Consider the following 27,887-nt stretch of genomic DNA (forward strand, 5'->3'; position numbering starts at 1 on the left):
AGAGAGAGAAAGAGAAATTGATAGAGATAAAGAGAAAGAAACTGAGGAATAGAAAGAGAAACAGAGAGAAATATAGAGAAAGAGAAACATTTAGAGAGAGAAATAGAGAGAGAGAGGAAGAGAGTAGATAAAGAAAGAGAAATAGGAAGAGAGTTAAAGAGAAAGAAAAAAAATAAATAGCGAGACAGAGAAATACAAGAGATAAAAAGAAATACATGGAGAAATAGAGAGAAATTGAGAGAGAAGAGAAAGAGAAATTGAGAGATAAAGATAAATCAATGGAGAAATAGAAAGAAAGAAAGAAAGAAAGATTAATTGAGAGAGAAAAAGAAAGAAATGGATAAATATAGAGAAAGAAAGAAAGAAAAACAGAAAGAGAGAAATACAGAGAAAGTGAGATTTAGAAAGAGAGAGAGATAAACAGAGAGAGAGACAAATAAAGTGAGAAATTGAGAGAGATATAGGGAGAGTTAGACAAAAAAAAGAAAAAAGAGAAATTCTGAGAGATATAAAGAATAAAAACAGAGAAATAGACAAAAAACAGAGAATGAAAATAAAAGAGAAAGAGAAATGAAAGAGAGCAGATGGTTTCTCGTTTCTGTCTCTGCCAGAGTCAGTGTCACACTTTAGCATGGCCCGTTATTTTAATAAATGGGATTGGCTGGTCTCTGTCTCTCTCTCTCTCTCTCTCTCTCTTTCCCCACCTCTCTGGTTTATGGTAGGACATCTGCAGCCTGCAGCAGAGTTTCCCTTCAGACTAATGTGATTTTAAAAGGGAGCAGAAGACATGGGGTCTTTCTCCAAATCCATCACTGCAGAACAGAGTTAACACAGAGTCTGTCCCCAGCCTTTTCCACCGAGCCCTGAGCAGAACAGCTCAAATATTCATGCTACATCTGCAGCAGGGTCTGTGCTCTGTCTCAGGTCTTCAGGAGAGGGATTTAGTGACTGATTATTAAATCAGTTATTAAAAATAGTTAGGATTGTCTCTGTCAGGTGGATGATTGGTGATTCTTGTCTTGTTTTAGGTCAGAATATAAAATAGATCAAATTTAAGGGATAATATGAGTCAATCAGGTACAATGCGCTGTTCTGTATTGATATCAAATGTCTTTTAATGGTAGAAATGCATTGTCCTACAGTATCGTACGTGATGATATCGTCACAAAATATTGAATATCGTGAACGGTATTATATCCTGAAATATCGTGCAATATAACCCCCTAATTATCACATCAGGGTGCTACTTTTTTGCTGTTTTTAGCAAAAGAAAAAATCACACTGTTCTCATTTCCCATTTTATATCTACTATATATATATATAGATTATATCTGTCCAATATCATTTATTTTACTTTAATCCTGAATATATAGAGATATTTGGAATGCGTTACTAGTATCATGACATCCTGGCTCACTGACTTCTGTTACAAATCTTCTATATATATATATATATATATATATATATATATATATATATATATATATATATATATATATATATATAATATCTCAGCCAAACCATGTTGCATGCAATAATAAAATTCTAAATCATTTTTCTAATTCATTGTTTTGTCATATCGCCAAAAGTATCATTATCGTAAAAAAAAAAAATACCATGAAATATTGTGATATTATTTTAGTGCCATATCGCCCACCCCTACTGCAGACTAGTGTACTGATCATTAGTATGACCTTATGATTTCTGTGATGAAAAGAATGCAGACAAAAATCACAGAATTCAGATGAAAAATTAAGAAGATATGCTCTTTCATGATAAAACGCTGAAAAGACGCAGACTCTTAGTTCTTTGGCAAATTCAGACTTATGTGAACTCCAGTCTAGTTTTTGTGCTATATCAAACAATAATCAAAACATATAAAAATCAAATATATATTTAATTAGATATATATTTTGTATGCCATTGAATTTGGGTGTTTTATACATGTGTTCTGTGGCTGCAAATGAGTTTGGTTTGTTACAGGTGTGTTTCACTCATTTCTAATAGTGCGCACTGTGTGTACTACTACTGCTCCTTTGTGTAAAAACTGCTACAATAAACTGCAAATGAGTTTGGTTTGTTACAGGTGTGTTTCACTCATTTCTAATAGTGCGCACTGTGTGTACTACTACTGCTCCTTTGTGTAAAAACTGCTACAATAAACTATAGTTGCATAGCTGTATGGATGAATGTATATAGTGTATATAAACCTCTTTAGTTATCTTGTAGTAAACAAAAGACATAATAATTTTAATACATAGATGTATATTGCGATATTGATTGGATAAATCTAGCTGAGAAAAAAGAAATTCTAAAAAAAAAGGAAACATAGGACAAAAACAAAAAACTAAAAAGGGATTCTGAAGATCTTTATATTAACTTGGTTGTAAATGCAATGATAATAAACTTGTGCATGCCGCAAGATCAGGGTTTGTACGGTTATAAAAAAAAACCTGGAAAAGTCATGGAATGTAAAAAATAGCAATTTCCAGGCCTGGATAAGATTTGGAAAAATAAAAATACCCAGAAAGTTTCGGAAAAGTCATGAAAGATTGGAAGAAAATCTATTTTAAGATAACAAATACATCAGTTCAGAGTTAATACAGTAATTTAGCCCTACACAATAGAGCTCTGAGGATCTGACCCATTTTATTATTAAAGATTGTTTGTTTGATTCAGTTTAGGCCTACTATAATCAGTTTTAATTATAATCTTAGTTGATTTTAGGTTTTATTGTCCATGTCTTCACGTATGTTCATTAAAATGTTCCTTGAAGGCATGGAAAAGTCATGTAAAAATCAGGAAAATTTATTGGTTAAAAGTGTATGAACCCTGAAAGATACTTCCCATACATATTTTTCTCTTCAGTGTATAGATTTAGGTTTTATTGTTTATTTAGACTTTAATTAGAGACTTAAATATGTGAGCTATAGGAGGAAACAGAGACTTACACTTACAGAACAAAAATATATATTTGTATACCATTCTCAAATACTTCTGTAGAATCCGAACACAGGAAGCTGTTTTTTTTGTACTGTGCAGAGCATTTCACTTTAGTCTCATGTGTTTGATCTATATTCTGCTGTGAGGGGGCCGAGCAACTCCTGCACCAGCGACACCCACTCAGACTAAAACCGTCTCCTGTTCGGATGCTTCATTCCTCCAAATTCAGAATGAACAGCAGATAAGATCCTGTGCCTCCAAAAACATATTTAATGTATTTATTTGACATATCAGACAAGTTTTACATCATTACAACAAGATAATACAGTATACACATCAGAAAATGCATTGAAATAAGTGAAAGACAAAATACAGTGATTTGATACACATTTTATTCATCCAATTTTTGTTATAGAACAAAATTTTTCTCTAAAAATTCTCAAACCAACTTGTGTGCACAATTTGTTTAAGATTTGAAAAGTGTACTTTGCTGTTATATGCAGCGTCATCAGCGAGATGTGAGCCTGCACAATAGACATATCGCAGGATGTGCAATGTCACTTAAGGCATATAAATCAAACACATCATGTTGCAAAGTTTTAATGCACAGTGCTGCGTTTTTAGTGCACAGCGCTGTCTCTGTGTCTGTGTGAGTGACAGGCTGCTTCCTAAGAAGCGCGAGGGGGAGCAAGCGTAAACAGGAGGTAACCGCATGGCCTCCACATGGCTGTGCACGTGCTTGCGAACACAGCAGCAGACAGGCTGTCGATAGCTGCGCACCTCAGTTTGGCTCAGTTCTGCGCAGATATTTCCAGTTACGGCCCAAATCATGCTTTTAATCCCAGAAAAAAACGCTCTTATTTAAGTTTTAAAAAGCCATTTAAATGTCCTCAAAAAAAACATTGCAATATTTAAATGTTTTAATATCGTGCAGCCTTAATACGCAAGTTTACTTTACCATTTTGGTCATCTTTTCCATCTGACAGATACATCCATTGGTCTTCTAGCTCATGCCTTGACTTGCACAGTTCCCCTTAACAGACATTTTTGTCAGCTATAGAAAGACTTGAGAATTTGTGCTGCAGTTCTGGGTGGCTTCATATGTTGTAGATTGAAGCTGGTCCTTCTTTGCCTTGGAAGGCAGAGCATGAGATAGAAGGAATAGAATAGAAGGAGGATCTAGCGGTTGGCTGCGAATTTCCTCACAAGAAGGAAGGAAAGTTTGTTTTTTATGTTTTTATGTATGGTAATGAGGGGGCATGGTTCTGCTCACAATCTTTAGTCTTTAGTTCATAACTCAATCTTGTGGCATGTGGACATTGCTCTAGAAAGACTCAGAAAGGGAAGAGTACGGTGGCCGAGAAAGCCCAACGCAGTGCAAATTGAAAAGCGCTGCAAAAGCACAAAACACATCCACCAAAATTACAACACAGGCGCAGCAAATAGAAAAACGCGCTGCAAATAGAAAAACGCGCTGCAAATAGAAAAACGCGCTGCAAATAGAAAAACGCGCTGCAAATAGAAAAATGCGCTGCAAATAGAACCACAACACAACGGAAGTGAGTCACAACACAACGAAATTTTCCCGGGGGACCTTAAAAGATACTGTACCAGCTAAGCTGCGTCTTCAGTAACGTCTCGGACTTTACTATGTGTACAAAGGACAATAAGTGGCAAACAAGGCGTTTTGTGAAGCAGAACTTTTAATAATATGCACACAACCGTGGCAATCACAGGTAATAAACATAACTTACTTTTCAGAAGCTTGTTTGCCACTTATTGTCCTTTGTATACAGCTGGTACAGCATCTTTTAAGGTCCCCCGGGAAAATTCCGTTGTGTTGTGACTCACTTCCGTTGTGTTGTGGTTCTATTTGCAGCGCGTTTTTCTATTTGCAGCGCGTTTTTCTTTTTGCAGCACGTTTTTCTATTTGCTGCGCCTGTGTTGTAATTTTGATGGATGTGTTTTGTGCTTTTGCAGCGCTTTTCAATTTGCACTGCGCTGGGCTTTCTCGGCCACCGTAGAAGAGGAACTCAAGAAACTGATGCCAGTTTCTCACAAGGTTGCCTGAGATCTTGACTTTGAGACCGGTTGTAGCCAATATAAGCCTAAGAAGACCATCGACTAAGAAAAGTTGGATGGTGTGGTCTGGAGGTCTTTGACAAGAAACAGCTTTGGTCGGTAGAGTGGGTTTTTCGGTCAAATGTCGTTATGAGAAGGTGAAGGAAGAGGACAGTTTTATAGGATGTGCAGCTCTGGAAAAAATGAAGAGATCACCTCAGTTCCTAAATCAGTTTCTCTTATTTTGCTATTTATATGTATAGGTTTGAGTAAAGTTAACATTGCTGTTTTATTCTATAAACTACAGACAGCATTTCTCCCAAATTCCAAATAAAAAAAATATATTGTCATTTAGAGCATTTATTTACAGAAAATGAGAAATGTCTGAAATAACAAAAAAGATGCAGAGCTTTCAGACCTCGGATAATGCAAAAAAACAAAAAAAAAAAAAACAGTTTTAGGAGTTCAGAAATCAATATTTGGTGGATCCATCAGTCTTACACACTGCTTTTGGATAACGTTTATGCCAGTCCCTCCTGGTGCAAAAAAATCAAGCAGTTCAGTTTGGTTTGATGCTTGTGATCATCCATCATCCTCGTGATCATATTCCAGAGGTTTTCAATATGTTTTTTTCCAGAGCTGTATGTTAAAGATGGTGCATAGTCCCAAATTTTAGTTATTTCTAACTCCATTTCTAAGGACATTTCTAACAGTGGAAAGTTTTATAGCCTTCTCTGCTTTTCAGAATTGAGGCATTGCCTTTTTTTTTTTTATTTGCTGCAAATCAGAATGCAGATTTCATTCCTTCTGTGTTGGATCTCAGTGATGCATCCTCTATGATTCATATCCCTCATGGATATTTTACAGGAATTGCCCTAAGGAGAAAACCTGAGTTTCTTCAGAATTCTCTGGTTAGTTCCAAAATATCCCGGAGCTCCCGGAGTTTCCGCCTGGAGACACATCAGTGCAGATGACTCTTCTTTTTCACATTTGTCAGTATTGAGAAACCTCTTAGGACAGGTTTGTAGTTTAATTTGAATCGAGCTGAATTGTGTGTGGTGTTATGCCACAGTCGTTTGTAATTTTATCCGTTCTGACAGGTGGGAAAGCTCTGTATTTCTTGCCGTAACGGTTTTTGACCTGATGTTAACCTTTAGAGTGGACTGCAGCAGACTGAGCCAGCAAACGCAAATCTAATTGCAGTCTTATCCCACTGATGTAATGCTATTATGCTTGTTTAAAAGGCTGCTGTGGCTATGCAGCCGTCACAGATGCCTGCGCAATTCATCCGTGTCGGAGCATATGCTCGTGCGAATGGCAGAAAATTGAAGAATTTTATTGTGATATGCACAGTAAACAAGCAGTTACACTGTGTGATGAAAAGAACTAATGGCATTTATCAGTTTGCACAACAAAATATTTATATTTTATATTCTGCATCAAAAAAACATAGGGCCCTATTTTAGCAATCTGTAGGTGAGCTGTCAACCATGTACTGTGCAGCTTGAGTTAGGGCTTCAGTGTGTCTTCTGTGTTGTGAGGATGCAAAAAATACATCTTGATCTTTGAATTGATCAGCATTTCACTTCCCATTCCCTTTAAGAGCCAGGTGCGCTATGACTTTGATGGATTGGTATATATTTTACCAGATTTTTAACACTTTATTGGTTTTATTGGCAGATTTTGTGCCAGCCAAACATTTATTGGACCAGCGGGAATGGCAGTTTTGGCAACCTGCAAGTGTGCAGGATCTACAGGCCCATCTGCATCACACGTGCCTCCATTCATCACCATATCTCATCTTGTGTCTAGGATACCTAGGTGCTTTTCAAGCTTTCAATTATACAGATATCCCCATTAAACTTTTATATTCTTTTAATCTAATATCTCCAATAAGTGCACATACAGTACAGGCCAAAAGTTTGGACACATCTTCTCTTTTTCAAAGCGTTTTCTATTTTCATGACTATTTACATTGTAGATTCTCACTGAAGGCATCAAAACTATGAATGAACACATGTGGAGTTTTACGTACTTCACAAAAAATGACCTCGGTGAAATAACTAAGAAAATATTATATTCTAGTTTCTTCAAAATAGCCCCCCTTTGCTCTGATTACTGCTTTGCACACTCTTGGCATCATTCTCTCAATGAGCTTCAAGAGGTGCTCACCTGAAATGGTTTTCCAACAGTCTTGAAGGAAGCAGTTCCCAGAGGTGTTTATTAGCACTTGTTGGTCCTTTGCCTTCTTCACTCTGTGGTCCAGCTCACCCCAAACCATCTGGATTGGGTTCAGGTCCGGTGACTGTGGAGGACAGGTCATTTTTTGTGAAGTACATAAAACTCCACATGTGTTCATCCATAGTTTTGATGCCTTCAGTGAGAATCTACAATGTAAATAATCATGAAAGTAAAGAAAACACATTGAATGAGAAGGTGTGTCCAAACTTTTGGGCTGTACTGTATGATAGTGTGTATATTATGATAAAATATGATCTTATTTGTGTTTAATATCATTCTTTAGTCTAAACCAGAAAGGGTTCTGACCTAAACAGCACTGCATTAGAGAAGCACTGCAATATCTCATCATATTGCAGCAGCCAAGCCAAAAACATGTCACACTCAGTAGGTCACCCTCAGAGGGGCTGGATTGATGAGCCTGACCTTATTAAATTCATATATCAGACATATTTGGACGGTTGTGGTCAGCTAGACTGCTTCATTCCCCCTTAGCAGGGCTGCTTTCAGAAAGCTTGATTATGGGAGTCAAAGAGGAGAGGAGGCCGCATGCTGTACAGTTCTGACGGTCAGCACACACATGATCTATAGACCGGGGACTCAGTAGAGGCTCGGGGGCGTGCAGCCGCTGAACTGTACAGCTCCGTTTTTAATAAATAGCTGAGCCAGCCCCTTATTTCACCCCTTCAGCAGCCCGAGAAAACCATCGATCGGCTGCAGACTGGTTCTCTGGCCATGTCTCTCAGGAGCTGAAGCGGGAGCTGGGGATGTGGATGTGTGAGAGAATGTGCTCTGCTAGGCGCTGATACACTCTCTGAATGAGTGATGATGCGAGAGGGAAAAATCTCTACTGAGTTCAGTATATTTAAGCTTTTCTTCCTTTAAAAAAGTACAAATTCCATTTAAGAGAGGAAGAAACTTACACTGGTTGAATTCAGTATTTTTTAATTTAGGGCTGTGCAATTAATCTTTGTTTTTATTGTTTCAAGATTTGAGATTTACAAAAAAAAAACACATTGAAAGAGATCTGATAACATAACATAACATAAATAACAGTAAACCTGAATTTCGGAAATTAACGGCATGCAGCAACAGAGAGAGCTCTCCAGTCATATAATTAGAGTGAGGTAGAATGAGGTTAAGTGAAGTAGAGTGAGGTAGAGTGAGGGAGAATGAGGTTAAGTGAAGTAAAGTGAGTTAAAATGAGGTAGAGTGAGGTAGAATGAGGTAGAGTGAGGTAGAATGAGGTTAAGTGAGGTAGAGTGAGGTAGAATGAGGTAGAGTGAGGTAGAATGAGGTAGAATGAGGTTAAGTGAAGTAGAGTGAGTTAGAATGAGGTAGAGTGAGGTAGAATGAGGTAGAGTGAGGTAGAATGAGGTAGAGTGAGGTAGAATGAGGTAGAATGAGGTTAAGTGAAGTAGAGTGAGTTAGAATGAGGTAGAGTGAGGTAGAATGAGGTTAAGTTAGGTAGAATGAGGTAGAGTGAGGTAAAATGAGGTTAAGTGAGGAAGAATAAGGTTGACTGAGGTAGAGTGAGGTAGAATTAAGTAGAGTGAGGTTAAGTAAGGTTGAGTGAGGTAGAGTTAGATAGAATGAGGTAGAATGAGGTAGAGTGAGGTAGAATGAGGTAGAATGAGGTAGAGTGAGGTAGAATGAGGTAGAGTAAGGTAGAATGAAGTTAAGTAAGGTTGAGTGAGGTAAAATCAGGTTAAGTGAGGTAGAATAAGGTTGACTGAGGTAGAGTGAGGTAGAATAAAGTAGAGTGAGGTTAAGTAAGGTTGAGTGAGGTAGAGTGAGATAGAATGAGGTAGAGTGAGGTAGAATGAGGTTGAGTGAGATAGAATGAGGTAGAGTGAGGTAGAATGAGGTAGAGTAAGGTAGAATGAGGTAGAATGAGGAAGAATGAGGTAGAGTGAGGTAGAATGAGGTAGAGTGAGGTAGAATGAGGTAGAGTGAGGTAGAATGAGGTAGAGTAAGGTAGAATGAGGTAGAGTAAGGTAGAATGAAGTTAAATAAGGTTGAGTGAGGTAAAATGAGGTTAAGTGAGGTAGAATAAGGTTGACTGAGGTAGAATGAAGTTAAATAAGGTTGAGTGAGGTAAAATGAGGTTAAGTGAGGTAGAATGGGTATAATGAGGTATACCTAGGTAGAGTTGTGTAGAGGGGAGAATAAAGAGGTACAGTGAGGTAGGGCAGAGAGAGTGAGGTAAAATGAGGTAGAGTGTGGTAGAGTTGGGTAGAACGAGATATAGAGTGATGTGGAGTGAGGTGGGGTGGAGCGAGTGGGGTAAAATGAGATAGAGTGGGATGGAGAGAGGTACACTTGGTAGAGTTGTGTAGAGGGAATTGAAATGAGGTAGAGTGTGGTAAGGTGACATAGAATAAGGTAGAGTTGGGTAGAACAAGATAAGTAAGCAGGGCAGAGTGAGGCAGAAGGAGGTAGAGTGAGGTAGAGTAAGGCAAAGAAAAGTAGAGCGAATGAATATCATCAATATTGTGATATCAGAGAGCATTAATAAACTATTATTCCATGTCATGCCCCCTAATTAAATTCATGCTATTCTTAGTAAAATAGACCAATTCTGCTTCATCTGGTGTTTTGTAAGTATGCGAGTATTTATTAATAAAGTGAATGAATTGTGGAAGTATAGCCAAATGTTTGAAGACACCCTATTCTGTAGATACGTTTAGTTGCACGCATTGCAAACCCATTTTGACTAGGATTAGACTGACTTTGGTCTCTCCAAACCATCACTGATTGGTGGAAACTTCACACTAGACCTCAAGCAGTTTGAACTGTGTGTCTCTCCACTCTTCCTCCAGACTCTGTTCCCTTGATTTACAAATGAAATGTAAAATTTACTGATGATCAGTGATGGTTTAGAGGAGAGACGTGTCATCTGCTGGTGTTGATCCACTGTGTTTTATTATCAAGTCTAAAGTCAGTGCAGTTTTGCTTTCCCACAAAATCTTACAGCAGCACTTCATGCTTCCCTCTGCTGCTAACTTTTTTTTGGAGCTGCAGATTTCATTTTCCAGCAGGACGTGGCACACTGCCCACACTGCCAAAACTAAAAGTACCTGCCAAAACTTTGCAGGAACTTTGAGTTGTATAAAAGATTGTATACAACATCAGGTTTTATAATATTCTGTATACATACATTTTGTCTGAAATTACATCCAGTCCATTAGCTCAGGTCATCCCTATTAAAAACTGTTCCACTGCAGACCTATGACTGAATCTGAACATGGAATCCTGGGATGCCATACTGAGGTAGCAGCACCTGCTCTGGCTCACAGCAGAGTTTTCCTTAAATAGTTCCTATAGTAGGTTATATAAATGTGTGTCTCCTCTCTCTACTGAGTGTGTGATGTGGGTAGAGTGGAATAGAGGACGAGGGAGGTCGGAGGTGTTGGGATAACAGTAGAGGAGAGTGTGCAGTGTGTTATACAGTGTGTTATACAGTGTGTTATACAGTGTGATATACAGTGTTATTCAGTGCTCTCAGCTTCTGGCCAGAGGTTTACTACAAAGACTTACTGGAAACAGCGAAGGTCAGAGTGTCCCTTTGTCCCATTCTTTGCTTAGTGGGAACTGACACACTTTTTCATCTCCCCGGTGTGCTTGCATCTGTGTGTGTGTGTGTGTGTGTGCTCACATGCAGCAGCTGAAGCTGAAGCTGCTGTAACTCATGCTCTTTATTCTTTACTCTAAAATTATTAGGGTACTTTCAGATTTTCAGTCTTTAGCAGGTTTGAAAGGTGCTACTTACCACTTTCCTGAACGAAGAACCAAAATCTGGTTGGACCAAAAGGGGTAATCTTGGTCTAAATCTACTGACCCATGGTCTGGTTTGTTTGCAGTGTGAAAGGGTGCTCTCATCTAGGTGGTTAGAATTTTCTTGCCAATTACAGGAAGTTAAACAATAGAAGAAGAAAAAAGGAACCAGTGCTGTACTGAAACCCAATTCCCCCTCACATGCCACATGTCAGCAGCTTATAGGACATGCACACTAGCTTTTTTCTTCAACACGTCGCCATGCTGGAACTCTAGGCTCACTCTGTGAGCGTGTCTGTGACTTATTTATTATTCAAATGAAGCTACAGAAGTACACAATCATAAGTTCATCATAAGATTTTATGATTTTAAATGTATAGTTCTATAAATCTATAAATAGTTCTATACTTTTTCAAGGCTTACGTGATAGAGGACGAGTACCATTATGCTTGCGACTAGGTCTGTCGCGATAATTGTGTTATCGACTTATCATACAATTTTTTTTAACCGTGATCATTTTCCCAATGTAAATAACAGCCAGAAGCAGAAAAAAAAACAATTCTATAGTGGCGCTTTTTAATGACAATATTATTGTTTATCGCAATAATTTCTGAGACAATATATCGTCCTGAAAATTTGGTTATCAGGCCTACTTGCGACTGCATTATCTACAGTACAGGACCAAAAGTTTGGACACACCTTCTCTTTTGTTAATACGTTTTCTTTATTTTCATGACTATTTACATTGTAGATTCTCACTGAAGGCATCAAAACTATAAATGAACACATGTGGAGTTTTATGTATCTAACAAAAAAAAGACAAAATAACATTTTTTTTTTTTTTATATTCTAGTTTCTTCAAATTAGCCACCCTTTGCTCTGATTACTGCTTTGCACACTCTTGGCATCATTCTCTCAATGAGCTTCAAGATGTGGTCACCTGAAATGGTTTTTCAACAGTCTTGAAGGAGTTCCCAGAGGTGTTTAGCACTTGTTGCCCCTTTGCCTTCTTCACTCTGTGGTCCAAGTTCCACTTGGGTTCAAGTCTGGTGACTGTGAAGCCGAGGTCATTTTTTGTTAAGTATAAAACTCCACATGTGTTCATTCATATTTTTGATGCCTTCAGTGAGAATCTACAATGTAAATAGTCATGAAAATAAAGAAAACGCATTGAATGAGAAGGTATGTCCAAACTTTAGGCCTGTAGGCCTAATACAGACTGTGTAGTCCCAAACCCGGACTCCGCTGTTTCTCTCAATGGACAATCTCCACTTCAAGACTACAACCCCCATCATGCATCTGTTTCTATCACTCAGCCAATCAGCTCGCTTTCTCATGCTCGTCATCCCCAGAATGTTAGAATTGTTAGAGCTGTTAATAGAGCTGGGCTATATGGCCTAAAAAATTGATTTTCAATTTTAATCATTTTTTTCTCCACATCTTACAGTGAGGACTTGTTTGGCCTACATCCAAACTAATTCAAAAAAGCTCTGACTTCCCCCCTTAATCGCTCTGATTTTTGTGGCAAGTGCATGGGAATAGGGTCACTCTGAACTATGGGAGCCCAAAGGGTGCATAAGTAGCGGAAGTTTAAACTGAGAACAAAATTATTTTTATAAAAACACATCGTCTTTAACTGTAAATTCAAACTAATTGATAATATCAATTTATCGCCCAGCTCTAGCTGTTTTAGTAATTTTCTTTGTGTATAAAAGCCTGTCTGTTACAGAGTTACAGAGTAGCATCATAGAACCACTGTTATATGCATGACTAGAGTTTTATATATTTAATATGTGTTTTAAGGTTAAGATTATGATAAGAAAAAAATGTTGCTGACCTACATACATATACTACAAATATAAGTCCCTGAACTAGTGTTATACTCTGAAGGCATACTTTTTAAAAGTACCAAACCTTAGTTACAGTTTTTCCAATGTCTTTTCCTGAGAGAATGGAAAGTTTTAATATTCTTTAGTTTCTCCAGGATGAGTCAGACTCTGAGAAAACAATAGAGCTAAGATCCTAGTGTTCACTGTGTGTGTGTGTGTGCAAATTAAATGCAGCCTTTGGAATCAAATGGGCTAATTAAGGAACAGAGTTTAAGAGGGGTGTAATGATACGCTTTCGTTTCTGAGTAGCTTCAGTGTTTAGGCGAGTTGTTGGAGAAAGGTTGTCCATTTAAGTAGCATTTGAAGCAATCCAGTAAAGTGTCAGGTTTTGTCTGTTTTTGAGGTAGATTTGCTCTTCTTTACAATGATGGTAAGTGATGATCTTTCCAGATGATCCTGTAGTGTGTGCTGTCTATATTCTGATCTTTAGTCCTCTGATCTTCACACAGAGCAGTCGAGCTGCCCCGAACGTGAATCGTATATATAAAACGTGTAATATTTACAGCTCAGTATCCTGTAGTGTGGAGTAAAGCCAATTCTTTGGTGGTAAATGACTCAAAGACTCTGAGCTGAGCCGAAAGGCCATACAGGGTGTATATACTCAAACATATACTTAGTTATAAAAAAAATGCCGTCCACCACACCCAAACAAACTCAAAAGAACATAATAACAGCCCAGTGAGGCTCTAGTCGCATAGCTTCACAGTTTTGGGTTTGTTCTCCTCACCAGGCAGGGATTTTTATGCCAGTTCCAATTGGCTGCTCAATTAGTCCAATGCAGGCCAGCTGGGGCAGACAGGGGCTGTGCCTCATGGCGTGGGGCTGAACCACTCTTCACCCACATTCGTATATCACAATATGTATGTGTGCATTCACCTCCAGCCTGTGTTACAATATGTATAAGCTCTGTTGACTCTTTCTTTCCAACCTTGCTTTTATTCATATCCCTTTACTTTTTCTTAGATATTCTGAGTGGAAAACATCAAAACTAGCCTAGCAATAGTTTAGCTGTCATCTGCCTATTGATTGCATCCAGTTTGTGAGACACTCCTTAAAGGTTTTGAGGATGGGAAGTGTCAGATAAGCATGTAAAATCTTAAAGTGTGTGCTGTTTTATTCAGGGCAGATGTTGTAGTGTGTGTGTGTGGCGGGAAGAGGGGCTGTTATAAATTAGAATGATTAAAGACATCATGTGTGAGTCGGTTAAGATGTTAAAACTCCTGTAGTGTGAGCCAGGCAAAAGTTGAATCTCAAGAGAAAGTGGGTCATGCAGCAGGACAACGACCCTACGCACACAAGCTATTCTACCAAAGAATGGCCAAATGTAGTGGAAGGAGCTAAAGCAAGACATATATGGGTGGAAGCCCACCAACATAACAACATGATGAAGGGGAATGGGCTAAAATGCTTGTAAACGCACGTGTCGAAAGCTGTGCACCTTAGTCCACCACAGTTTTGTGCAGATATTTCCAGTTACAGCTCTTATTTAACTTTTAAAAAGACATTTATATGTTCGATTAAAGATCCAATTACTGTCGTTTTGCTGTTTTGTTTGAGAGCTCTGCGCTGACTCTGATTGCGCTGTTCTTGATTGGTCCAGACAAGAGACAGCGTGCAGGCGGGGGCGGAGCTGGTGACGTCATGGCCCCTGCATTGTTTAATAATCCGATATATATCTTCAAAAAATTTACATTTGCAAAGTTACATTTTTTCAATGTAGTGCAGCCCTATTCCTCGCTACTAAATATTCCACAGCCAACTGTCAGTGATATTATAACACAGTGGAAGCGACTGGGAACAACAGTAACTCACTCTAACAGCGTAAAATAAAAGAGGAAGGTAAGCGGATGCTGGAGAGCCAAATTTGCGGAGGTCACCAACTATCTGCAGAGTCACTACATCACTACACACCTCCTCCAAACTTCATGTGGCCTTTAGATTAGCTGAAGAACAGTAGAGTAGAATGGGTTTTTATGGCCCAGAAGCTCCATAAAAGCCTTCTATCACCAAAAGTAATGCAGTCAAATGAATACTTTTGGCAATATGGTGAGCACAGAATGCAGACACGTGCAGATACTGATAAAAAAGTGTTTATTATAAAATAAACAGATGTAAGACGTAGTCGATACAGAAAAATGGGTAATCACCAATAACCAGAGCAATGAAGACAAAACCATACCATAAACGAGAGACAGTCCAGAGTTCATACACGAGAGATCCAATGTCAGAGGTAATCCAAGAGGCAGTAGTGAAAACACAGTCCAGGTAATACACAAGCAATCCAATATCAGAGGCAAAGGCAATAATCGGCGTCGAGAAAACAAAAGCAAGGTCATACACAAGATAAACTGAGACAAGAGATAAAGTAACGCTTTGTAAAGAGGAGAACCTACAATACGCGGCGTGGGTGTTTGTGTGGTGTGCTCTTTTATAGTGCCAGTAATCAGTATTCGGGGCTTCCTGGAGGAAGCAGGTGAGGTGTCACGTGATCAGGTGAGTGCGTGATGTCAGCAGGTGGTGCATTCTGGGTAATGTAGTTGTTGACCTGAGAACCTCCGTTAGAGCTGGGTGTGGAAGGGACAGAGGAGCTAACAGCACCAGACGTGACAATATAGTGTATATGTATGTGCGTTTAGCTCCCTGTAGCTACTACCCTGGTATTACAGCTGCTGTGTTTCCAAGAATCGAACTCTGGTGATGATCTCTGATGTTTTTTTTTTTGTTTTTTTTACAGTGTTGCAGAAACTGAGTATTGACAGACTCTCTAAAACACACTCAGATCGCAGCATTTGTTGAATCTCTAATAGCCAAGTCTGCTTTAGAAATCCAGCTCTAAGACCTGAGGCCGTAACCTGTAATGGACTGTGACGATTTTAGCACCTGAATCAATATCGGCTTTTTGGCTGCTCCTTCCTTTTGACAGAAAATTAGATAAAGTTACACTATCATCTCTGATTGCTCTCTTCATCTGACCAGCTCCACCGTATCTCCAAACCGGAGAGCTCGGCCAAAGCTCTATTAAGTAAGCTCGGCGTCGATACTCGCTGCCCAGATTCGTTTTATAGAGCATCAAATTAAGTGGACGGGGAAATTGCCGACTCGCAGGAGTGCTGGCTGTGAGATCAGTGCAATCATCCAGAGTCAGGCTGACTCTACGTTGTCTTCTAGCAGCATAAATGCAAAGGCAGGAGCTTTAAGGCTGAGAGATCACACAGCCAGATGGATGCAGTCTCTGTGTTAAAGTTCCAGTGCTTTGGTTTGAGCTAGTCTTGCTTTTTATACATACAATATTAACCTCATGAGGCCAGGATTTATTAATTTCCTATAGCTATTTGGGATTAGTAGGGTCTAACAAGTATAAAAAATAGGGATGCACCGATACCACTTTTTCCTTATTGATACCAGCTTTTCAGGTATCTGCCGATACCGAGTACCGATACAGATAACAACTCTGACTTAAATGTTCAATATATGGCTATTAATCCTGATATTTATAGTGTTCCACTTTTATATGTTGTATTTTTTTATGTCTTATCCTGAGTAAGATATAATAGCCTTGAAAGAACACCATTTACTGGTTGAGTTACTGCACATTCAAAAGTTTCAGAGCTATGAAAAAAAAAACAAAAAAAAAAACGCCTTTTTTTGAAAGATCTGTTAAGATGATTGGCTGCTGTAGAAAATGATTGACAAGGAGCTCCTGTTGTCGATTGGCCTAATAATAATAATAATAAAAATAATAATAATAATAATAATGACCACCACCACACCACCACCACCTGCCAGTGAGCTACCATGTGGGAGACTGGAGTTCAATTCCAGGTCTTGGTGACTGAATGCTGCGCTACACCAATAACAGTCCTTGGGTTAGACTCCTAACACTACATTGGCCCTCCTTTGTAATAGGGATAACCTTGTAAGTCGCTCTGGATAAGAGCGTCAGCTAAATGCCGTAAATGTACATGTAAATGTAAATGTAAATGTAATAAAAAGTCATTGACAACAAAAGTCTAGTATCTGATTGGCTGAAGTCGAAAATGATTGACATATGCACGCTGCAGTAGTACTTGCTATGCTGCTTCATTTTGTCTGTACGTTCTATCTCCACTGTTTACCCTGCTATTTTTTAACTTCCGCATTCCAAACCCGGAAATGTTGCCGATGGTCACTGCCGATACTGATACTGTGTGTAAGTGCCAGTATCGGTATCAGTATCGGTGAAACATTAATATAAAATAACTTTATCTTTGAACAGGACGTACTTTTTTACAAAAAATGGGGACAGTCGTTTGTTTTAACATTTAAAAAGTATCCTTGCCATTTGAAATCAGAGGGACCCAATTAGTGACAAAACTAAATTTTAGCTTTCTACAGTAAATAAATGACTGTTTCTGTCTCGACTGCCTGTAGAAATTTTGACTGGAATTCCTGCCATCTTGTTTTCAATTAATTGAGTGTAATGTTTTCATGTGATCACTAGATGGTACAATGGTTGTTACGAAATCACACGCAGAAAAGTGACGCATAAAATTGTGCAATCGATACATGGTCTGGAAAACGTCTTACGTGCGATAATTAACCTACCTAACCAGCCCAGTGTTGAGAAACACTTTCGTAATTTTCTATAGAATCTTCAGAAATTATCACATAAAACTTACAGCACTATTAAAACATAAACACATATATATTATAGAGTCTACTTTTACCACCCACACAGTCCTTTATTTGCGTTTTAATCTGCAGAGCGAAATTGAATTGCAGACACGCACATGGAGGAAACACGTTAAGATTCGGTCATAGGTTGCCAGGTCTGTATAGAACACTTCAGGGGGATTGCCAGTTGCATACAGATCCCTCACTGGGTGAGGAGATTGTGTAATAGTTGTAAGTTCTGAAGAGACTCACGTGAAGTCATATAGGTTGTTGGGGTTAAAGTAAAACCAGCTACAGTTCCTACATACTGTTCTGTATTCGAATCGGAATTCAGAATCGATTCTCATTTTCAAAAAAATATATTTTTTTTTTTGCGGGTGCAGTTACTGTTGCGTGGGGCTTTTAAACTGTACCGTGGAGCTCAGCTACTGTCGCGCGGAGCTCTTTAACTGTACCACGGAGCTCTTTAACTGTCCTGTGGAACTCTTTAACTGTCCTGCGGAACTCTTTAACTGTCCTGCGGAGCTCTTTAACTATTAAAGAGCTCCGCAGGACAGTAGATAAACTCTGCAAGACAGTTAAAAAGCTCCGCGTGACAGTAGCTGAGCTCCGCGGGACAGTAGCTGAGCTCCGCGGGACAGTAGCTGAGCTCTGCGGGACAGTAGGTGAGTGTCGCGAGAGTTTTTGCTCTTACTGCCTCTCCCTATTAGGCTACAGAGAGGCGTGTAGTGTCGTGTTAAGGTGTTTGTTGTTGCGCCGCTAAATTATGGAGGATGAAGAAAAATAAATCCAACCGATTTGAATGAATCGGAAAAAAATCAAATTGTGACCCCAAGAATTGATTCTGAAACGAATTGTGGGATTCCCAAAGATTCACAGCCCTAGTATATATTGTAAACCCAATATTGTGTCTCGTCTCGTAAGATGAGTTTCTCTTCAGAACTCTAGTTATAATCGAAGTAAGTATTATCAGCAAAGTTAGCGCTGACTGGTCTTTAGTTTCTCCAGGATGAGTCAGACCCTCTCTCAGCAAACAATGGAGCTTTTCTCTGCATCTTCTAATTAAATAGAGCCTTTGGAATCCAATGGGCTAATTAAGGAACAGAGTTTAAGAGAGGTGTAATAATACGCTTTCAGTGTTTAGGCGAAAGAGTTGTTGGAGAAAGAGAGTGTGTCCAATGAGCTAGCATTACTGATTTCCCTGCGTGGATACACATGATGTGCTCTATATGTACAGTACAGGCCAAAAGTTTGGACAAACCTTCTCTTTTTTAATGTGTTTTCTTTATTTTCATGACTATTTACATCGTAGATTCTCACTGAAGGCATCAAAACTATGAATGAACACATGTAGAATTTTATGTACTGAACAAAAAAGTTGAAATAACTAAAAACATGTTTTATATTCTAGATTCTTTAAAATAGCCCCCCTTTGCTCTGATTACTGCTTTGCACACTCTTGGCATCATTCTCTCAATGAGCTTCAAGAGGTGCTCACCTGAAATGGTTTTCCAACTTGAAGGAAGGAGTTCCCAGAGGTGTTTATTAGCACTTGTTGCCACTTTGCTTTCTTCACTCTGTGCTCCAGCTCAGCCCAAACCATCTGGATTGGGTTCAGGTCCAGTGACTGTGGAGGACAGGTCATTTTTTGTTAAGTACATAAAACTCCACATGTGTTCATTCATAGTTTCGATGCCTTCAGTGAGAATCTACAATGTAAATAGTCATGAACATAAAGAAAACACATTGAATGAAAAGGTGTGTCCAAACGTTTGGCCTGTACTGCAGTAAATGTTTGTGTTTAATAGTTTTACTGATGGAAAAGTGAGAATTCTTGTAAACGTGCCTCTTACTGCACTTTTTTGCTTTCTAATATTCTCAATTCTTGTTTTTTGGAGAGTAACCTATCAGTGTTTTCCCAAGAACAGATTTTAGGCTGATTCTTGGTGTTCTTTGTATTGAGGCTGTGTTTCTTCGCTGAGTTCTGGGCCGTGTTCCCATTCGTATTGGGATTTCTCTTGTTCTGACCTTTGCTTTGTTGTTGGTCTTTGTGATTAAATTGTACCTGCTGGTCAATGTCTTGACCTCTGCCTGCTGTGATAATGAGTATTATTGGTTCAGCCCTAATATAGACACTGTGACTGCTGCCTGCCCCACCCCCACCACCACTAAAAACACAGTATATTTCCTGGGGACAGAAATGGCACCGATTTGGTGAAATGGTTCCTTTATTACTATACAATATTGTTAGGCACCTAATCACATTACATTTATATTTACATTTACATTTAAGTCATTTAGCAGATGCCCTCATCCAGAGCGACTTAAAACAGTGCTTCATTATTTACTTTAAAACATCCATAGCTAGTTTGAAGAGACTAGAATCAAGAGATACACAAAGCTTGATAATGTTTAGAACACTAGAAGATTTATTTTTTTTTTTAGATTAGAAAAACTCTTCAAAAAGATCTCTTGGTACAGACAGGGATTTGACCATCAGTGCCATCAAATACGAAGTAGCTGGTTCATTTTTGGCTTTGTAGGTTAGTGTCAGGGTTTTGAATTTGATGCGGGCGGCAACAGGAAGCCAGTGAAAGGAAAGCAGCAAAGGAGACACATGACTGAACTTCGGAAGATTGTAGATTGAAGAGTCGAGCTGCCGCTGATTCTAAACTAGTTGTGGGTTTTTGGTGGCTCTCAGTGGAAGACCAGCCAGTAGAGAGTTGCAGTAATCTTCAAGTCTTGAGATGACGAGAGAGAGACTGCACAAGCACCTGAGTGGCTTCCTGAGAGAGAAACTGTCAAATTTTTCTGATTTTTTTTACAGGAGAAATCTGCATGACTGAGTGGCTCGAGAATGATAACTGGTCATCCATTACTACACCAAGGCTTTGTGCTTCTGCTGATGGAGTGACCAGTGAGTTCTTTAAAAAGATGGAGAGATTATGGTGAAGACTCATAGTTCCTGGAATAAACAGAAGACATTATTTACCGTTCACACAGTTAAAGAGTCACATAGTTAAAGAGCCATAGTGGAGATAGAATGGTACCACGCTTTCTGCTGCTTTTTAACTGAGCTTTGATTAGCCTGTTATACCTTAGCAACAGTGGCATGTGCATGTGTTATATGTACAGGCTGCAAATCCTTATAAATGAATCATAGTCCCTCCCAGATATTGTTGGGCATGTCAGAGAGACGTGTGCAGACTGGTGAGAGGAGGCACTATGGACTGATGCCAGATGCTTCCCAGACATCCAGCATACGATCTCACACTCTCCGATTCAGAAACGCGATACTGAGCATCCCTGCCTCTGTCTCTGCCTCTGTCTCTGTTTGAAGGTGACACTGACTTTAATGTGTGTCCTCTTCTCTGCTGAAAGTTTTAGAGTTTGTTTGTCTGGAGGTTTGAATGAGGTGTATTGGTGCGGGCTGTGAATGGGTAAAAATTCGGCGATACGATGATTTAGTATATCACAACACATTACAATTGTTTGAATCAAATTATAGGAAAACTGTCAAATGATTAACACATTTAACACATGATGAAAGCACATGTTTGAAATTTATTTTGATAAAATCTGAGTGCAAGAAAAGTTTAGTTTTTTATCCAGTCAAAACAGTGGCATCTGTTATCTACTGTGTGAGGCTTAAACACAACACAAAATAAACCACTATTTGCCACTGATCTTTACATCTAAACTAATGATAATTGTATAAATCTATTATTGATTGACTGATCTGCATATTGTAATGTGTCCGTGTACCCAAAAAGTACACAAAAAACATCATCCACGCCTATAGCACAGCTTAACCTAAGAGGACGCTGCAGAGGTAGAAATTACTACAATAAAGGCGTTTTTAAAGGTTAGGAAATGTTGGAATTTTCAGCATAACAGCATAACTCTAAGGCAGGGGTCGGCAATAGGCACTAAACATGCGGCCCATGAGGTTTTTGAACTATACTGAACCATAATGAAAGAAAGAAAAAAAGCTTCTCTGGCGAGCTTTTGTTTACATGCCTCCCCTGTCTCTCTGTCGCGCTCGGCATGCCTTTCATTTCCACCCGTTCTCGTTTCTCCTTATAAGGGCATTTTTTACTGTCCGTGTCCCGATTCAATATCCAGGGCAGAGGTAGTGTATTGGGCCGTGACCCTAATGACACAGGTTTGATCCTGCGTGAGGAGCTGTGTGTTTATTTATTTATTTATTTTTTTCCTTTCTTCTTGGGTTGGGTTTACCTGCTTTGAGATCAACTGATCTGCAATTGGGTTCAACAACCCCCTGGGCTGGAGAGCTACTAGTCTGCATGGCCGCAGACAGCCTGTCCAAAGCTGTGCATCTCAGTTCCGCACAGTTTTGCGCAGATATTTCCAGTTACAGCTAAATTTGCATTTTTAATCCCAGAAAAAAGCTCTTATTTACCTTTTAAAAGGCTATTTAAATGCTTAGTTATAGTTGTTTTGCTGTTTTTCTCAGGTTTTGTGTGCTTGGCTGACTCTAAAGCGCTGATTCAACTCTCAGTCCGTCCCAGTCGTGAGACAGCAAACGGGTGGGGGCGGGCCTGTGATGTCTAGAGTCCTGCATTGTGTAATATTGTGATATATATCGCAGAAAACAAAAACAATGCGATGTCAATTTTTTCCAATTTCGTGCAGCCCTAAACTTTACACCCTCTTGTGGTAGGACCCAGTGTCTAACAGTCCACACCTGTAATCATTTACATATATGAACTGTAAAGATTTAACCAGAAAGATGCCCATAACAATAATTGCTTTTTCTTTCTCACAGATGACTCAAGCTATGAGGCGTCTGGATCATCAGTGTCTTCTCTGGACCAGGCCACCCTGGCCACCTCTCCTCATCGTCCAACTGGCTTACTCATGACCGATGAGGATCCCATGTCAGTCATGCAGTCGGATCCTACCAGTCTGTCAAAGGGAATCCGACAGGAACCAGCATTCTCCTCCATACTGACTCTACTGGCCGACTCAGCTGAAAAACCTCAGACTCCTCTTCATTCAGGCTCTACTCTGGAAAGCTCAGTCAGGATTGATAATGAAACCAGCCAATCACCTTCAGATGGTCCCTTTCAGAGAGCAGAGGCATCCTTTAAGGCACCCTCTTCCTCTGCGGTGGTGCCCGGTGGCAACCAGTCCTCTGCCTCAGGTTTGGATTATTCAGTATGCATGCTTTTCTAACTAGCAGCACCTTCAGTTACCAATAATCATAATTACTGTCAGCATCAGCACCATCATCAGCATGTTAAACCAGCAGTTTGTTACAATTTAAACAAGGAGGAACCAAATTAAAACCAAAATACTGTTGAATATGCTGTTCTTAGTATACTTAAAAAAGCCTCTTTCAGCATTCTGTATTGCTTTATCCATTGGCATAGACAATCCATAGGCATTGACGTGTGGACAAATCACAGTCAGGGGAGGGCCTCAGAATAAATAACCCATTGATTAGGGCCAATACCAATCAAACCAATGTTTAGAAAATTGCACAATGATTTGGACTTCTATTGCAGTAACTCAGTTTAAAATGTAAAATGTATATATATTATATAGATGTATTACACATAGAGTGATCTATTTTAAGCATTTATTTATTTTATTGTTGATGATTATGGCTTACAGCTGATGAAAACCCAAAAATCAGTATCTCAGAAAATTAGAATTGTCAGGAAATACCCAGGCAGGGAGACGAGGAGACGGACGCAAGTGCAGGTATGGCGAAATGAATAATTTAATAAATAAATATAAATAAACAAAGAAACAAGAAACAAGTAAACACTTAAACACAGAACAGGGAGATATATATAAGGAACTGGGGAATAAACTAAATAACTGAAAATAGATAAACATATAACCGCAAAACCAAAACAAACGAGAGAAACTAAAGAACATAAACTAAACCAACTAGAGATAATAATAATGATAAACAAACAGGGAATATATACAAGGAGCTAAACTAGGAATCAACACAAGCAGGGTATATACAGGGAGCTAGGGAACACGGAGCTAAACAAGAAACTAGAAAAACCAAACAAGAAATAAACAAAACTAAACAGGGCAGGGATATATTTACAAAGGAAACAACAAGAAGTAAAACACTAAGAAATAAACAAGGAAATAGACTAAGTATATATATAAGGCAAAAACAGAGAAAAACACAGAGTAAGGAACTAGGGAGTGAACTAAATAAATGAAACTAGAAGTAAACAAGGAATTAAACTATAAACGTGAAAACAAGAAATAAACGAGAAACAAATGACTAAGGCTAGAGAAGACAAGGAAACACTGAGAGAAGCTATGGAACACAGAGAGACAAAACAACAGGGGAAGGTGCAAAGACCGACGGAGGACAAGTGACAGAGGAGGGCTATATAACCAAACAGGACACACACTAGAATAGGAAACACCTGGGGAAGGGGCGGAGATACAAATGAGAAACACGTGGTGGAAATCTACTGACAGGAGACACAGAGGAGTACAGGTCACGTGGGGAAAACACAGAGAGACATGAGACAGGGCTAAGACGTGACAAGAATATTATATACAGTAAGACCAATTGGTACGTTTGGCAGTGTGGGCAGTGTGCCAAGTCCTGCTGGAAAATCAAATCCTCATCTTCATAAAAGCTGTCAGCAGAGGGAAGCATTATTGGCTGTGAGCCATAATCATTAACAATAAAAAAAAAATAAACGCATAGATCACTCTGTGTGTAATATATCTATATAATATATGAGTTTTACATTTTGAACTGAATGAAATGAAACTGAAACACCTGGTTTTAGACCACAATAATTTATTGTGGTGACGGACAGTTCTGGTGGAAACAGGAGAGTTGAGGTGCACATTGAATTCTGCCGTGATTTGGGCAGCTGTGAACAGCCCTTTCAGACAGTCTCCTCTTACAGCGTCCACAGTTAATCCTGTTGGATGTGGTTCGTCCTTCTTGGTGGTATGCTGACATTACCCTGGATACCGTGGCTCTTGATGCATCACAAAGACTTGCTGTCTTGGTCACAGATGCACCAGCAAGACGTGCACCAACAATTTGTCCTCTTTTGAACTCTGGTATGTCACCAATAATGTTGTGTGCATTGCAATATTTTGAGCAGAACTGTGCTCTTACCCTGCTAATTGAACCTTCACGCTCTGCTCTTACTGGTGCAATGTGCAATTAATGAAGATTGGCCACCAGGCTGCTCTAATTTAGCCATGAAACTTCCCACACTAAAATGACAGGTGATTCAGTTTCATTGTCCAAACCCTGTATTTTTACGCTGGTAGACCAGAGGAGCTAGGGGCTGGGTTCCCAGTGCCTTTAAGAAGAAAGCATCTGCTGGTCCCTATATACCGTTTCTATGTGATTCCTTTTTTGTTTGTTCTGCTCTAGTAAACACAGGAAATATGTTTTTTTTTTTTTTGTTTGTTTTTTATCTCTGAGGATTAAAAAGTTAAGGAAAACTTAAAAATCCCCTGTATAGTACACTGTTTCATGCCTGCCATTAAATAAGCCTTTCCGCTGAAGAAGAGTAGAGTCCTCTCAGTGCCAGAAACACCTGCACCTAACCAATCATCCTCAACTATACAGCTCTCAGGACAGCTCTCATAAACCCAGACTGTATCATCCTTTAACGCAAGTGAATCATTTGGCAGCGGAACCACTAGAACAATGTTTGGTCATGGGAAACCTGCCTAGTTTCATTCTTCCATCTGCATCTGCAGCCCGTGTCCCACTGCATATATCAGACCTGAGCCGAGCACAATTACACAGTGGCAGTATATTTCCCCAGGCCGTGACGAGCAGAGGCATGGAGCAGCAGCAGCTTTACAGAGAGTCAGCAGCTCTGTCCACTGCAGCACTCCCACATGATCCACATCTACACTCACTGCTTCAGCTGCTTTATTAAACATCCAAGTGTACAGCCTGTGAACCTGTACACAGCCACACTGTAAACCCATACGCTGTTTGAACTTAAATAATGTTTTACATAAAATTGAATTTTTCTAAACAACACTCAACTATTTTGAGCTAGTTGAAAGTTTGTGGGCACATGTATATTCAAACTGAGATCTTTAAGTTAAACCAACTTATAATAAATGAGTTTAGTCTGTTGCCATTGGCAGCTTCTTTCCATTGGGGTCTGTAAAGATGAGAACTTTAAAGAATGTTTTGTCTATAGAATATTTAATTAAAGGTCTAATTCCATCGTTTTTTCATTCATTCTAAACAGTCTAGTTGTGGTCTCTAGTATGATGCCATGTGAGCAAATGCCATGTGAGCAATTTTTTGTGAAAAAAAAAAAGGGTTTACACTTGACGTCAGACTCAAGCGGCCCCACGGCTGAGAAACGTTATCAACGCCGCAAGCCGAGACCAAACTACCTCCCCCGGCGGCAGCTTCTTTTCTATTGGCTTCTGTCACAATCTATTTGCATACTGGGTGTGTCCAACTGTTTCTGACAAACACTAACCATCAGTGTGTAGTGATTCCCCCTGGACTTCCCTAGAAATAAATCAACTTCCCCTTTAGTTGTAATAACTTGATGCTTTAATTTATGTTAACTCATTACTTAAAAAATTGAGCAAACCGGCTGCCTTAAAAAAGTAAAGTAAACTCAATTTATCTGGTCTTACAACATAACAAAAATAAAAAAAGTTAAATGAACTTCCCCTTTAGTTGTAATAACTTGATGTTCTAAGTTATGCTTACTTAAGTTTTCTTTACGCATTACTTAACTTTTTTTAAGGCAACCGGTTTCCTCAAATTTTTTAAGTAAATTCAACTGATCAGGGCTTACAGTGCACATCTTCAGATTCAAGCATGATCAGCTGTTAATGACCACAGAGCTGTTGTTAAATTTAGCATTTGTCTAAAATACTGTGAACACTATAGGATATACAGTACATTCAGAATGGTGTGTAGTCTGGACCAGGTTTAATACCTTTCCTGTCAAACCAGATCAAATGTTTGTGAACAGGTTCATTACAGGGCCCTGCTGTAATTAACATTGCATTCAAGCTAAGCAGATAGGACAGAACACCCCTAGGCTCCCAAAATTAAGAGACCACCTCCATTTTTCTGATTTTGCTATTTATAGCTGCATGTTTGTGTAAAATGAACAGTGTTGTTTTGTTCTATAAACTACAGACACATTTCTCCCAACTTCCAAATAAACAGATTGTCATTTCCAGAATTTATTTGCAGAAAATGAGAAATGACAAAGAAATAACAAAGAAAACAAAAAAGATGCAGAGCTTCCAGACCTCAAATAATGCAAAAAAAAAAACAAGTTCATATTCATAAAGTTTTAAGAGTTTAGAAATCAATATTTGGTGGAATAACCTTGTGTTTTAATCACAGTTTTCATGCATCTTGGCATCATGTTCTCCTCCACCAGTCTTACACACTGCTTTTGGATAACTTTATGACACTCCTGTTGAAAAAATTCAAGCAGTTCAGTTTGGTTTGATGGATTGTGATCATCCATCTTCCTCTTGATTATATTCCAGAGGTTTTTAAATTTGGTCAAATCAAAGAAACTCGTCAATTTTAAGTGGTTTCTTATTTTTTTCCAGAGCTGTATCCAGCTTGTAACTCATTTTTGGAGACAGGCATGATGACATTGTTTTCTTCTTGCAGTCCTTGGTACCACTTTAAAAAAAGACTACCCTTAGAAGGGTTTTAAATGGTTTTAAATAAATGTATTAATTATTATTGATTAGGTTGTAAATGCTTTAAAAACATTAAGAAAAATATACCTTCTAGTATTTTCTAGTATGTGATCGTAGCCTAAATATCTTTCCAGGCACAAGGCGAAAAGCTTGGAGCTTGCCCTGGTGTAGAGTTCCAGGGAGAAGGCATCATCCCGTAGTTCAGGATAAGCAGCTAGTCCCTAGACTTCATGTATTGGTATAGCTATTAGCTTTACCTCTTCAAATTGTTTCACATAATTTATTTTATTTTGTACCTGCAGTTGACAATAATAAAATAAAAAAATAATGGTTAAGGTCCATATAAAAGATTGTATATTAGAGTCTGTATGTCATGCTTGTCTGAATTTCTCAAATCGATCAAACCATGTGGCTACACGTGAACTTGTCACTTTTTAAATTTAAGACTACTGATTCCTAACAAAACGATAGACAATGGGATTTTAATGCATTAAAATACTAAAATATTAAACTTCAGACTAGATATTATCAGGACAATGACATGCAATCAAAATGTTAAATTCAACACATCAATTGAAAAGGTAACAGTGATCTGTTGTTTGCTTAGTCGTTTAATTCAACTTAGTCATTTCATTTATA

General features: G+C 38.8%; 1 protein-coding gene across 3 annotated transcripts in view; it reads left to right on the plus strand.

The window, feature by feature from the left end:
• The window catches only part of kiaa1549lb (KIAA1549-like b), a 113,835-nt gene that overhangs the window by 14,742 nt on the left and 71,206 nt on the right, over positions 1-27,887 (plus strand). For all 3 annotated transcript variants that reach the window (XM_022679495.2, XM_049483529.1, XM_022679497.2), the window contains exon 2: positions 22,351-22,728. In XM_022679495.2, coding sequence (XP_022535216.2) covers positions 22,351-22,728 — 378 coding nt within the window. The remainder of the gene's footprint in view (positions 1-22,350; positions 22,729-27,887) is intronic.

This window comes from Astyanax mexicanus, chromosome 9 (genome assembly GCF_023375975.1).
Source record: "Astyanax mexicanus isolate ESR-SI-001 chromosome 9, AstMex3_surface, whole genome shotgun sequence".
Classification (NCBI taxonomy): domain Eukaryota; kingdom Metazoa; phylum Chordata; class Actinopteri; order Characiformes; family Acestrorhamphidae; genus Astyanax; species Astyanax mexicanus.